We start from the raw sequence: 13,562 nt of genomic DNA on the forward strand, positions 1-13,562 counted from the left end.
TGAATAAAACACTGGGTGGTTTGAAGGGCTGGTCACATGGGCCACCAGGCCATCTCCCGAATGCTGGAGCCTCAGGTCCCCTATCCTTCTTCTGGTGACCAGGCAGACGCAGACCCCAAGACATCACAGACAGCAAGGGATGTGCACTGGCTGCTTTATTTAAGGGCTTGTGATTGACAGCTGTCCCCACCCCAGCCCTTGCTTCCTCTACAAAAGCAACTGAACATGAAACCGGGCTTCCTGGTTACCATGGGGAGGGGGGCGGCTCCCTGTCAGCGCCCAGCCCAGGGACCTAGGGAACGGTGGCTTTGAATCCCAGGCCACGGGCACTAGAAGGTGGAGAAGGAGGGCGGGAAGTCCAGTTGAGATGGGCACGGTGCTGGTGAGGAGGCTGGACAGGTCCCGTTTCAGCCTCTACCAGGCTTCCCTTGTCCAGGATATCAGGAAACAGTCCCCCAATTCCGCCGGGGGGAGCCAGAGCCCCAAAGCTGGGGGGCCAGGGGCTGAAGAAGGGAACACAGCAAAGGATTTCGGAGCCAAGTGAGGTCAGTTCAGGCCCCTCAGGCCCAGGAACCCGACACCACTGTGTACCTGTGAGCACACACGGCCACCCCAGTGACACGTGCAGCCACACACACCCACACCCACTCCACACCTGCACACACACCCACTCACACCCACACCCACTACACACACACACACACACACACACACACACACACACACACACAAAGGGCTGTGACAGCCCAGGACCCACACCCTGCACCCCTGGAATGTCTCTGGACCAGAACTGAACAGCTGGGTCCACAGTAGGCGGGGCTGCTCAGGGGGCGGGTCCTCTGTGTCGCTACTGATTGGCCGCCTCGCAGGCGTCTATCCAATCACTGTACACATCCACGGGTTCTGACAGATCTGAGCCACTTAGGTCAAGGGTGATCGTTGGCATTGGAACCCTGCCCTGCATCTTCTCACCCCGCAGAAATCACTAGTTGGCACCTGTTCCTCTGGACGGCCTTGGCCCTGCACCAGGGCACACAGTGGGCCAGATGAGCAGGGTCTGGACTCCAGCCCCCTCTCCACCCTCTGGAAAAAGCCCATGTTTCCAAGGATACACGTTATGGGCGTCTGGAATTCCTCTAGGCACACGGTACAAGAGATGACTCCGGTGTTGCGAGCACGGTCCCTGAAACAGACCAAGAGAAGGGACTGGTGAGCAATGCGTCCTGGGCCTGTGGGTGATGACGCCTTCACCAAAGGAGGCAAGGGGCAGGATGGAGAACAGCGGGGAGGAGGCAGTGGGGAGGCTGGATCCCTTGCCCTGTTCCCCACTCACATTTTCACATCACAAGATTTCTCGTGGTTGCAGAAGGGGCAGGTGAACTGGGTCTCAAGGGTGCCTGTCATCTTCTTCTTGGGAGGTGGCTTTCGTTTTGACTTTCTGCGCCCCATGTCTGCAGGTGGATGAGCCTGTGGGGAGTGGCAGATGTCAGTGGTTTGAGGAAACCACGCAGCGCCCCAGCTCAATGCTCTAGAAAGCAGGCCGGAAAGAGGGTCTGGGACTTGCACCATGGTCCCGGGGCCTCTGCCCTTGAGGGACGAGGCCCTCAGTCCTGATACAGGAGGACAATCTCCTGTCCCACTCTGGATGGAAGGGGTGAGAGGAGGCTCTAACCCCGTCTCTCTCACTTACTGTGTGACCTCGGCAGGTTATTTAAGCTCTCTGTGCCACAGTTTCCTCGTTTATAAAATAGAGACAAGGCCAGGCATGGTGGCTCACACTTGTAATCCCAGCTTGGGAAGCTAAGGTGAGAGATCACTTGATGCCAGGAGCTGGATACCAGCCTGGGCAACATAGTGAGGCCTCATCTCTAAAAAAACATTAAAAATTAGCCAGGCGTGGTGGTGCAGGCCTGTAGTCCCAGCTACTTGGGAGGCTGAGATGGGAGGATCACTTGAGCCCAGGAGTTTCAGGTTTCAGTGAGTTGTGATCCAGGCACTGTACTCCAGCCTAGGCAACAGGATGAAACCCTGCATCAAAAAAAAAAAAAAAAAGAAAGAAAGAAAGAAAAAAAAAAGGCTGGGCACGGTGGCTCACACTTGTAATCCCAGCACTTTGGGAGGTTGAGGCGGGTGGATCACGAGGTCAGGAATTCGAGACCAGCCTGACCAACATGGTGAAACCTCGTCTCTACTAAAAATACAAAAATTAGCTGGCCGTAGTGGCAGGCACCTGTAACCCCAGCTACTCAGGAGGCTGAGGCAGGAGAATCACTTGAACCTGAGAGGCGGAGACTGCAGTGAGCCGAGATTGCACCATTGCACTCCAGCCTGGGCGACAGAGCGAGACTCTGTCTCAAAAAAAAAAAATTGAAATAAGGTTGCTATCTCAGAGGAGACTTGTGGGGCTGACACCAGGAATGGTAAGTTAAGTACTTAGCACAGAGCTGGCCCATCATCACTGGCACCAATACAAGGAAGCCACTGTTCCTGGGGAGGGTGGCACAAAAGACTCCAAGACAAGCCAGCTGTTCAGGACCGGGCGGAGCCTAAGAGCCTAGGAACTGGTGATTTTATTCTGGCTGCTCCTCTTGGCAAGGGACATGTAAATACCATTCAGGAGGAGTGACACTCAGGGCATCTGATGGCCTCGATCCAGATGACAGACTGCAGGGCAGAGAAGTGGGGACAGGCACTTCTGAGTAGAGGAATACTGTGTGAAGGCTCGGGGCAGCTGTCTGTCCCCTGGCAGGTGGGGGAGAGAGGAGGGACAGGTGGGAGGGTTCTGGGTATTTGGATGGATCCTGGGAACTACAAGGAGTGAAAGGACAAAGTCACCCTGTGCTTTTGAGGGACTGTGATATGAGTCACAACCTGGATGAAGACAAAGGCGCAGCCAGGACAGGGCTATTGGGGTAGAGATGGCAGAGGGTGAGAGAGACAGAGGAGATATGGCGGCGGAGCGAGCGAGTGTGACGAGAAGGAGAGTCCAGGATGACTCCCAAGGTTGTGGCGGGGACACAGTGGCTAGGGGGACAAGGTGGCATAATTCTCTGATGTCTAACACATAGGAAGGACAGGGTTTTGGAGAAAATGATGGGGTTGGGTGGCAGACGGATATCTAGGAAGAGATGTCCAGGAGGCAGGTGGGTGGGGAAACAGCAGCAGTTACCACTGAGCCCAACTCCCCTGCGAGGCACGGTGCTCAGGGCACTGTGTTTGCCATCCCTGAGCCTCCTATGGAGCCTCCTCCAACACACACACACACACACACACACACACACACAGACTGCTGGTTCTAGCATCGTTCCACTGTGACAGGTGAGGTCAGCAGCCTGCCAGGGTCTTCCGGAATAAACAGTGGAATTTCATTCATTATCTGCTGATCACTTCCTATGTAACACCCCCAGTTCTTTTTTTTTTTTTTTGAGATGGAGTCTTGCTCTGCTGCCTAGGCTGGAGTAAAGTGGCGTGATCTCGACTCACTGCAACCTCCGCCTCCCGGCTTCAAACGATTCTCCTGCCTCAGCCTCCCGAGTAGCTGGGACTACAGGCATGCACTACCACGCATAGCTAATTTTTTGTATTTTTAGTAGAGATGGGGTTTCACCGTGTTAGCCAGGATGGTCTCGATCTCCTGACCTCATGATCCGCCTGTCTCGGCCTCCCAAAGTGCTGGGATTACAGGTGTCAGCCACCGCACCCGGCCAACACCCCCAACTCTTAACTGTGATGCTTCCGGTTCACTGAGTAAATAGAAGCAATCCAAAGACAGCTCCTAGGACCAACTCATTCAGCCATTCACCCACCCTCTTTATTTATTTAAGAGATGAGGTCTCGTTCTATTGCCCAGGCTGGAGTGCAGTGGCATGATCACAGCTTGCTGAAGCCTCAATCCTCTGGCTTCAGCCTGCCCAGTAGCTGGGACAACAGGCGTGCGCCACCACGCCCAGCTTCGGCATGCCTCCTTTACTATGGAAGTAAGTTACTGCAAAAACAATTTGTTCATTCTGCCCTGGCTCCCATCCCCTTTTCTTTGAGCAACATCAAATTTTCCAGCTCCACTGGATCACTCTCACACACTTTTTATTACCTCTCTCCTCATTTAAAAAGGGGAAAAAATATCTCTTCATCCTCTTCCAGCTATGATCCATTTCTCTGCAGGCTGTTTTAGTGTACAGCCATCTGCATTCCCACCCATCTCTCTACACCCCTTGCCTCCAAACTTAGGTCACTGGTGGCTCCATACTGCAAATGCCAATGGCAGTCCTCCCATTCCAGAGGTCCTTCCTCCCCTGAGAGCACATGTGGCTCTCAGGACCCCATGTGCTCCCTGTCCTCTGCCTCACTGGTGGCTCCTGCTAGTCTCCTATGCTCCTGCCTCTCTGCCAACTTGCTCCAATGAAGAGAGCACATGAGTTTGGGCCAGGAGCGGTGGCTCACGTCTGTAATCCCAGCACTTTGGGAGGGCGAGGTGGGCAGATCACTTGAGGTTAGGAGTTGGAGACCAGCCTGGCCAACACAGTGAAACCCCATTTCTACTAAAAATACAAAAATTAGCTGGGTGTGGTGGCACACGCCTGTAATCCCAGCTACTAGAGAGGCTGAGGCAGGAGAATCGCTTGAATCTGGGAGGTGGAGGTTTCAGCAGTGAGCTGAGATCGTGCCACTGCACTCCAGCCTAGGCAACAGGGCAAGACTCCATTTAAAAAAAAAAAAGGCTGGGTGCAGTGGCTTACGCCTGTAATCCCAGCACTTTGGGAGGCCAAGGTGGGCAGATCACGAGGTCAGGAGTTCGAGACCAGCCTGACCAACATGGTGAAACCCCATCTCTACTAAAAATACAAAAATTAGCCAGGCGTGGTGGTGCGCGCCTGTAATCCCCGCTACTTGGAAGGCTGAGGCAGGAGAATCACTTGAACCTGGGAGGCGGAGGTTGCAGTGAGCCGAGGCACTCCAGACTGGGCAATAGAGCAAAGAGCCCATAAGTTTAATTGCTGGATCCTCTCCTTTCTGGCTATACTCACCTACATGAAGATTTCACCCAGTCTTAGGGCTTCATGCCTACTCTACACTGAGGACACCTGCTTCTCTAGCCTTAAGTCTGAATTGCAGACTCTGATCTATCTGCCTCAGCCACACCTCCACCTGATGTCTAACTTCCACCTAAGATTAAACATAGCATGTCTAAAACCAAGCCCCTGACATCGCAACCTGCTCTTCCACAGTCTTCCTCATCTCAGCTAACAGCAATTCCATCTTTCCAGATAATCAAACCAAAAACCTTGGATTCATCCTCAATGTCTTTTTCCCTCACACATCCCTTATGCGATCCTCCCCCTGCCCCTCTACCTCAGAAATATAAATTAGCCGCGGCACCACGCCCAGCTAATTTTTGTATTTTTTGTAGAGACGGGGACCCACCATGTTGCCCACGCTGGTCTGGAACTCCTGGGCTCAAGCGATACTTCCGCCTCGGCCTCCCAAAGTGCTGGCATTACAAGCATGAGCCACCATGCCCAGCAATAACCATTATTGAATCAATCAATCAGTTTGCTTGTAACTCTATCACTTTGGGAGGTCACGCCTGTAATCGCATCACTTTGGGAGGCCCCGGTGGGAAGATCGCTTGAAGCCAGGAGTTCCAGACCAGCCTGGGCAACAGAGTGAGACCCCTCATCTCTACAAAATTACAAAAGTTAGCCGCGAGTCTGTAGTCCCAGCTACTCAGGAAGCTGAAGTGGGAAGCTTGCGCTCAGGAGGTCGAGGCTGCAATGAGCTATGATCGCGCCACTGCACTCCAGCCTCGGCAACACACAAGACTCAGTCTCAAAAAAAAAAAAAAAAAAAAGTCCAAACAAAATCTACGGATGAGCCCCAGAAGCTCATTTTGCCCAGGGACTGCAGTCCCCCCATCCCATGAATGGGGTCTGGCTTGCACAAGGAATGCAGAGGCCTCAGCCTGTCCGGTGACAACGTTAAGTCCAAGCGCGCCAAAAGGGGATGGCAGAGGAGTCATCCCCCGAATCTGCTGGGACCCAAGAGGTGGGGGGTTGGCTGTTCCTCCAGACTCACTAAAGCTTCGGCATCGCCTCCCGACAGCCGCCGGGAGGAGCCAGGCGTCCTGGTAGTCGCGCTTGGAAGGATGGGGTCGGGGGGAGTCAGTCTCCCCGACCTGCTTCCCCCCAAGCTCGAGGTCCCAGGAGCCTCCTCCAGGACCCCGTAAACGCACAGAGTAGAGGAACTTCCAGTCCTGCCCGGCCCCAACGCCCACTCGCACGAGCCGCACCAGCACTCACCTTCTTTAGCTGCGAAAGCTCTGTTCACCCAGGAGACAGTGACTTCCGACTCCTGCCGGAAGCGGAAACCCCTCTCCTCCTTTCAGGTCCCGGCCACCCCCAGCCCGGACAGCCCAGCAAATAGGCCCTGCCTCCTTCGCCGCTGCTCTGAGCTCACGCGTACTCAAAACAGGAGCGCTCCGACGGGGGCGCAGTGCGCCTGCGCAAGAGCCGGTGCGTATTTGCCTGTAGCTGCGCGCAATGCCAGTACTTCTGGTCAGTTCCCAGGAGCGGCAAGTGAGGAATATGAAATACCCTTATGGCTGAATCAGGGTGAAGGGGAAGCTTGTAAGCATGGAAGACGCTCTACTCAAACTAAAAAGTTCAGGTTCTGATCCAGCAGATGAAGAGGGAGGCCTGAGAGGCTGCTGTTCTAACTCGCTCCCAGGTGACTTCCATGCTGCTGATCCGAAGACTACATTTTGAGTGCCCAGATTGTAATAGATGAGGTTGAGTGGACAGGCTGGGGCCAGATTCCATGCAGCCTCGTGGGCCGTGTTAAGGATTTTTATTTTTTATTTTTATTTTATTTTATTTTATTTTATTTTATTTTTTTGAGACGGAGTCTCACTTTGTCGCCCAGGCTGGAGTGCAGTGGCTCGATTTCGGCTCACTGCAACCTCCGCCTCCCAGGTTCAAGTGATTCTCCTACCTCAGCCTCCCGAGTAGCTGGGATTACAGGCGCCGGTCACCGCCCCCGGCTAATTTTTGTAGTCTTTTTTTTTTTTTTTTTTTTAGTAGAGATGGGGGTCCCACCATGTTGGCCAGGCTGGTCTTGAACTCTTGACCTCGTGATCCACCCGCCTCGGCCTCCCAAAGTGCTGGGATTACAGGCGTGAGCCACCGCGCCCGGCCAAGGACTTTTATTGGTTTTTATTTTTGGTTTTGGTTTTTTCTGAGACAGGGTCTCGCTCTGTCGCCCAGGCTGGAGTGCAGTGACGTGATATAGGCTCACTGCAACCTTGGCCTCCCGGGTTCAAGCGATCCTCCTGCCTCAACCTCTTAAGTAGCTGTGATTACAGGTGCGCACCACCATGCCTGGCTAATTTTTATATTTTTAGTAGAGATGGGGTTTCACCATGTTGGTCAGGCTGGTCTCGAACTCCTGACCTCAAGTGATCCATCCGCCTCGGGCTCTCAAATTGTTGGGATTACAGGCGTGAGCCACCACACCCGGCCTGAAAAAGATCTTTCAAGATGGAGAGAGAGAGGGGTTAGCTGTGTCACGCGTCCCTGAGTTGAAGAAGATGAGGAAAGAGAATTGACAGTTGAGTTTGGCAAGGATCTGGTTCCTGGGGACCTTGATAAGAGCTGTTGCATTAGAGTGTTCAGGAAAATAATTTGTAATGAAATGTATTTCAAATACAGATGCTTCTTGACTTATGATGGGGTTACATCCGGATAAACCTATCATAATAAAGTTGAAAAATCTTAGAACCGTCAAGTCAGTGGCTGTCTGTAGAGGGATCTCTAGGATATCCCCTAGGGGGCAGTGTTACCCTGGTAACTGTCAAGTGTAACCAGTAGAACTGCCCTCCTGTGAGACCCTGTTTCAGTGCTGGCGCAAACTAGAATACACAAAGGATGGAATCATACTATACCGTTACCGTGCAACTTGCTATTTCCACTTAACCCTCTATACACGTATACCTAACTCTTGTTTTTAGTAGCTACACGATTCATAGTGCAACTCTGCCATATTATAATCAACCGTTATCCTACTGATGGACAATTCCTGGACCTTCCTGAGTTTTGCCACTGTGATGATGCAGTAAAGGTCCCTGAATCAATATCCTTAACACTGGATCTTTAGTGAAGCATAGTTTTCAAAAAATGACATTTGTGAGTACAGTGTCTCACCCCAGTAACCCCAGCACTTTGGGAGGCCGAGGTGAGAGGACTGCTTGAGCCCAGGAGTTTGAGGCTAGCCTGGGCAACATAGTGAAATCCTGTCTCTAAAAATAAAATCAAATAAAAAACAAAACAATAAATGATGGCCTGGCACGGTGGCTCACACCTTTTTGGTTTTGCTTTTTTTTTTTTTTTTTTTTTTTGAGTCGGAGTCTCACTCTGTGGCCCAGGCTGGAGTGCAGTGGCATGATCTCGGCTCACTGCAACCTCCGCCTCCCGGATTCAAGCAATTCTCCTGCCTCAGCCTCCTGAGTACCTAGGATTACAGGCGTGCACCAACATGCCCAGCTAATTTTTGTATTTTTAGTAAAGATGGGATTTCACAATGTTGGCCAGGCTGGTCCCGAACTCCTGACCTCGTGATCTGCTTGCCTTGGCCTCCCAAAGTGCTGGGATTATAGGCGTGAGCCACTGTGCCCGGCCCATCCCAGCACTTTGGGAGGCCAAGATGGGTGGATAACCTGAGGTCAGGAGTTCAAGACTAGCCTGACCAACATGGTAAAGCCTTGTCTCTACTAAAAATACAAAAATTAGCTGGGCATGGTGGCAGGCACCTGTAGTCCCAGCTACTCAGGAGGCTGAGGCAGGAGAATCACTTGAACCCGGGAGGCGGAGGTTGCAGTGAGCCAAGATCGCGCCACTGCACTCCAGCCTGGGCAACAAGAGCGAAACTCCATCTAAAAAAAAAAAAAAAAGACATTTGAGTCACAGGATATATATATCTTTCATTTTGTCCATGATTGCCACATTAGTTTTCTCTTTTTCTCTCCTTTCATCCCTTCTCTTACTTCCCTCCTTCCCAGCTTTGTTGGATGTAACTGACTGAACACGAACTGCTCATATTTAAATCATGCCTGGCCGAAATTGCATGTTTTGACATACAGGCATATCATTAAAACATGACCATAATCAAAACAATTATTTCCATCACCCTAAGAAATTTCCTCTTACCAGTAGCCGAGCGTGATGGCTCATGCCTGTAATCCCAGCACTTTGGGCCATGTTCAAAACAATTACTTCCATCACCCTAAGAAATTTCCCCTTACCAGTAGCCAAGCGTGATGGCTCATGCCTGCAATCCCAGCACTTTGGGAGGCCGAGGTGAACAGGAGTTTGAGACCAGCCTGGGCAACACCGTGAAACCCCTTGTAGTCTCTACTACAAATACAAAAATTAGCCAGACATAGTGGTACATGCCTGTATTCCCACCTGCTCGGGAGGCTGAGGCTGGAGAATCACTTGAACCCGGGAGGTGGAGGCTGCAGTGAGCCAAGATTGTGCCACTGCACTCCAGCCTGGGTGACAGATCAAGACTCAGTCTTAAAAAAAATAATAAGAAAAAAAAAGAAATTTTATCTTGCCCTTTTGTGCTCTGTCCCCTACTCCAGCCCCTGGCCCTGATTTGTTTTTGGTTCCTATAACTTTGTCTTTTTCAGAAAGTCATATAAGCTGAATCATAGAACGTGTAGCCTTTTGAGTTGGGCTTCTTTCCCCAGCATATGATGTTTGAAACTCACTCATGTTCCCAGCACTTTGGGAGGCCAAGGCGGGTGGATTGCTTGAGGTCAGAAGTTCAAGACCAGCCTGGCCAACATGGTGAAACCCCATTTCTACTAAAAATACAAAAATTAGCTGGGTGTGTTGGTGTGTGCCTGTAATCCCAGCTACTTGGGAGGCTAAGGCGGGAGAAACGCTTGAAACCAAGAGGCAGAGGTTGCAGTGAGCCGAGATCGCGCTATTGCACTCCAGCCTGGGCGACAGAGCCACTCTGTCTCAAAAAAAAAAAAAAAGAAAAAAAGAAATTCACTCCTGTTGTTGGATATGTCAGCAGTTTGTTTCTTTTTTGTTTTCTTTTGAGATGGGGTCTCACTCTGTCACCCAGACTGGAGTGCAGTGGCACCATCATGGTTCACTGTAGCCTCAACTTCCCAGGCTCCAGCAATCCTCCCACCTCAGCTTCCCGAGTAGCGGGGATTACACCTGTGCACCACCACGCCCAGTTAATTTTTGTGTTTTTTGTAAAGACAAGGTTTTGCCATGTTGCCCAGGCTGGTCTCGAACTCCTGGACTCAAGCAATCCACCTGCCTTGGCCTCTCAAAGTGCTTGGATTATAGGCATGATTATTATTCAGTTGTATTCTGTTATATGAATGTCCCACACTTTGTTTATCTTTTCACCTGTTAGTGACCTGTTTTTGCATTGTTGCGGTGTTGAGCAATTATTAGAGCTGTTATGAACCATCTCTTTCATTTTGAGGGTGGCAGATGACACCACTCCAAAATATGCCACTTTGGCATATGGATTGTTTTCAGCTAAGGGTACTTGAAAAACAGCAGGTGCAGGAAAAGCATTCTGACCTCCCTCTTTTCTCTGGAAAACGAGATAAACCCCCATATGGAAGATGCCCTCCCCATCCCAGAAAGAAAGTAAAATTCTTTTTAGACAGGGTCTCATCCTGTTGCCCAGGCCGGAGTGAAGTGGTGTGATACCCACTTCCTGCAACCTCACTGCAACCTCCACTTCCTAGTCTTAAGCGATCCTCTCGCCTCGTCCCCAAAATAGCTGGGATCACAGGCATCCACCACCATGCCAAGCTAATTTTTTGTATTTTTGGTAGACACAGGGTTTCACTAAGTTGCCCAGGCTGGTCTCCAACTCCTGAGCTCAAGTGATCCACCTGCTTCTGCCTCCCAAAGTGCTGGGATTACAGGCCTGAGCCACCGCACCCAGCCCTAGAGCGTCAAATTCTTATCACCAGGAGACAGGGAGTCAAAGCTGAGGAAAAAATCTACAAACAAACCTTGTTAAACGAACTCTTATTTTTCTAGTTATTTTTCCACCATTAACTTCCCTAGCCCAAACCCCTTTGTCTTGTCACATTTTTATAATTTACTACCCTTTTAAAACTTTATTTATAATATTTATTTATAATTTTTAAATTTATTTATGTATTTATTTAGAGATGGGGCCTTACTCTGCTGCCCAGGCTGGAGTACAGTGGCACAATCATAGCTGATTGCAGCCTCAAACTCCTGGGCTCAAGCGAACCTCCCGCATCAGCCTCCTGAGTACCTGGGACTACAGGTGCATGCCACCCAGCTAATTTTATTTTTTGTTGTTTTAGAGATGGGGTCTCCCTGTGTTGTCCAGGCTGTTCTTGAACTCCTGGGCCCAAGAAATCCTCCCACCTTGGCCTCCCAAAGTGTTGGGATTACCAGTATGAGCCACCACACCCATCTATAATTTACTACTTTTTTTTTTTTTTTGAGAAGTCTGACTCTGTTGCCCAGGCTGGAGTCCAGTGGTGCGATCTCGGCTCACTGCAACCTTTGCCTCCCAGGTTCAAGTGATTCTTCTGCCTCAGCCTCCCAAGTAGCTGGAATTACAGATATGTGCCACCATGCCTGGCTAATTTTTGTATTTTTAGTAGAGATGGGGTTTCTCCATGTTGATTAGGCTGGTCTCAAACTCCCGACCTCAGGTGATCCGCCTGCCTTGGCCTCCCAAAGTGTTGGGATTACAGGCATGAGCCACCATGTCCATCCATAATTTTCTACTGTTTGTCCAATACAGTAAATAAGTGTTTGACTCTAACTGCCTCTTTGGGTCTTCAATTCCTTTTCAGGGCTCCCATGTCCCATAGAACTTATGTTAAATATATTTCTATGCTTTTCTCCTATTAATTGATCAAATGTCAGTTTAATTCTTAGGCCCAGCCAGAGATCTAAGAGGGTAGAGGAGAAATCTTGCCTTCCGTCCACAGGTCTTTGTGTGGATGTTCATTTGCATCTTTCCCTGTGATTGCTTGCTTGATTGATTGATTGATTTTGAGACAGGGTCTCACTCTGTGGCCCAGGCCGAAGTACACTGGCATGATCATGATTCACTGCAGCCTTGACCTCCCAGGCTCAAGTGATCCTCCTACCTCAGCTCCTGCCCCACCCTCTCCACCCCACCCTCTCAACCCGCTGAGTATCTGAAACTACAGATAAGCACCTCCATGCCTGTTTACTTTTTGTTTTTTTGTATTTTTTTTTGGTAGAGATGGGATTCACTATGTTTCTCAGGCTGGTCTTGAACCCCTAGGCTCAAGCAATCCACCCACCATGGCCTCCCAAAGTGCCGGGATTACAGGCATGAGCCACCACATCCTGCCTCCCTGAAACATTTGATTCCTTCGGAATTTATTTTTGTATGTGGTCTAAGGTAGGGTTCAGATTTTGCCTCATTCCAGTGCAAACTGACAAGGCAAATAACACCTCCTTTTCCATGAAGTTGCAATGCGACCTTGAACCTATATTATGTTCTTACATAAATCTTCCTGAATTTGTTCTTGGATTCCCTCGGTATTTTCCTGAGTCAAGGCTATATTGTTTTTGTATTTGCTTCTACTTTCTCTCTTGATATTTTCCTGAGCCAAGTTTTTTTTTTTTTTTTTTTTTGCTTTTTTATTTTAGAGACAGGATCTCACTCCGTCATCCAGGCTCAGGCTGGAATGCCGTGGCGTGATCATTGCTCACTGTAGCCTCCAGCTCCTGGGCTTGAGGGATCTTCCCACCTCAGCCTCCTAAATAACTGGAACTACAGGCGTACACCTCCATGCCTGGTTAATTTATGTATTTTTTTTTAAAGTTGGAGCCTTGCTATGTTGCCCAGGCTGGTCTTGAATTCCTGGCCTCAAGTGATCCTCACATCTTAGCCTTCCAAAGTGCCGGGATTACAGGTATAAGCCACCACACCTTACCCTGAGTCAACGTCAATGTCTTTTTTTTTTTTTTTGAGACACTGTCTTGCTCTGTCACCCAAGCTGGAGTACAGTGGCACAATCTCAGCTCACTACAACCTCTGCCTCCAGGGTTCAAGTGATTCTCGTGCCTCAGCAGCCTCCCGAGTAGCTGGGATTACAGGCGCCCACCACCACACCTGGCTAATTTTTGTATTTTTAGTAGAGACGGGGTTTCGCTACGTTGGCCAGGCTGGTCTTGAACTCCTGATCTCAGGTGATCCACCCGCCTCGGCCTCCCAAAGTGCTGGGATTACAGGCGTGAGAGACCACACCTGACCCTGAGCCAGTGTCTTACTATTTTGATGACAGTATGTTTTGCTATTTGGTAAGACAGGTATCTCACCTTCTTATTCATGATTCTTGGCCTGGGATGCTGTTTGGGAAGTGGACATGGCCTGAGTGTCAAGTGACAGACAGCCTACTGGCTGCATGAGAATGCCAGTCCCTTTCCCAGCCTCTAGTTTGACAAGCAGAGTGGCAGGATGATAGTATCTGTGACAGCTGAAATCAGGAGTGGTTGGTTGCTCAG

General features: G+C 50.2%; 1 protein-coding gene across 3 annotated transcripts; it reads right to left on the minus strand.

The window, feature by feature from the left end:
* Nucleotides 1-137: 137 nt before the first annotated feature.
* Nucleotides 138-6,456, minus strand: ELOF1 (elongation factor 1). Of its 3 annotated transcripts, none has more exons than XM_032169761.2 (4): nucleotides 6,297-6,456; nucleotides 1,334-1,467; nucleotides 1,113-1,183; nucleotides 138-912 (listed from the first exon to the last, which is right to left on the minus strand). In XM_032169761.2, the coding sequence occupies exons 2-4, from the start codon at nucleotides 1,447-1,449 to the stop codon at nucleotides 848-850; spliced, it is 252 nt and encodes an 83-aa protein (XP_032025652.1). In that variant the 5' UTR covers nucleotides 1,450-1,467; nucleotides 6,297-6,456; the 3' UTR covers nucleotides 138-847. The 3 variants fall into 3 exon arrangements, with proteins under 3 accessions (XP_032025652.1, XP_058280828.1, XP_058280829.1); XM_058424845.1 differs by lacking the exon at nucleotides 6,297-6,456 and adding an exon at nucleotides 6,073-6,263; XM_058424846.1 differs by lacking the exon at nucleotides 6,297-6,456 and adding an exon at nucleotides 1,691-2,035.
* Between the last annotated feature and the right edge of the window lie 7,106 nt (nucleotides 6,457-13,562).

The sequence above is a fragment of the Hylobates moloch genome, unplaced genomic scaffold, assembly GCF_009828535.3.
Source record: "Hylobates moloch isolate HMO894 unplaced genomic scaffold, HMol_V3 SCAFFOLD_12, whole genome shotgun sequence".
Taxonomy (NCBI): Eukaryota; Metazoa; Chordata; class Mammalia; order Primates; family Hylobatidae; genus Hylobates; species Hylobates moloch.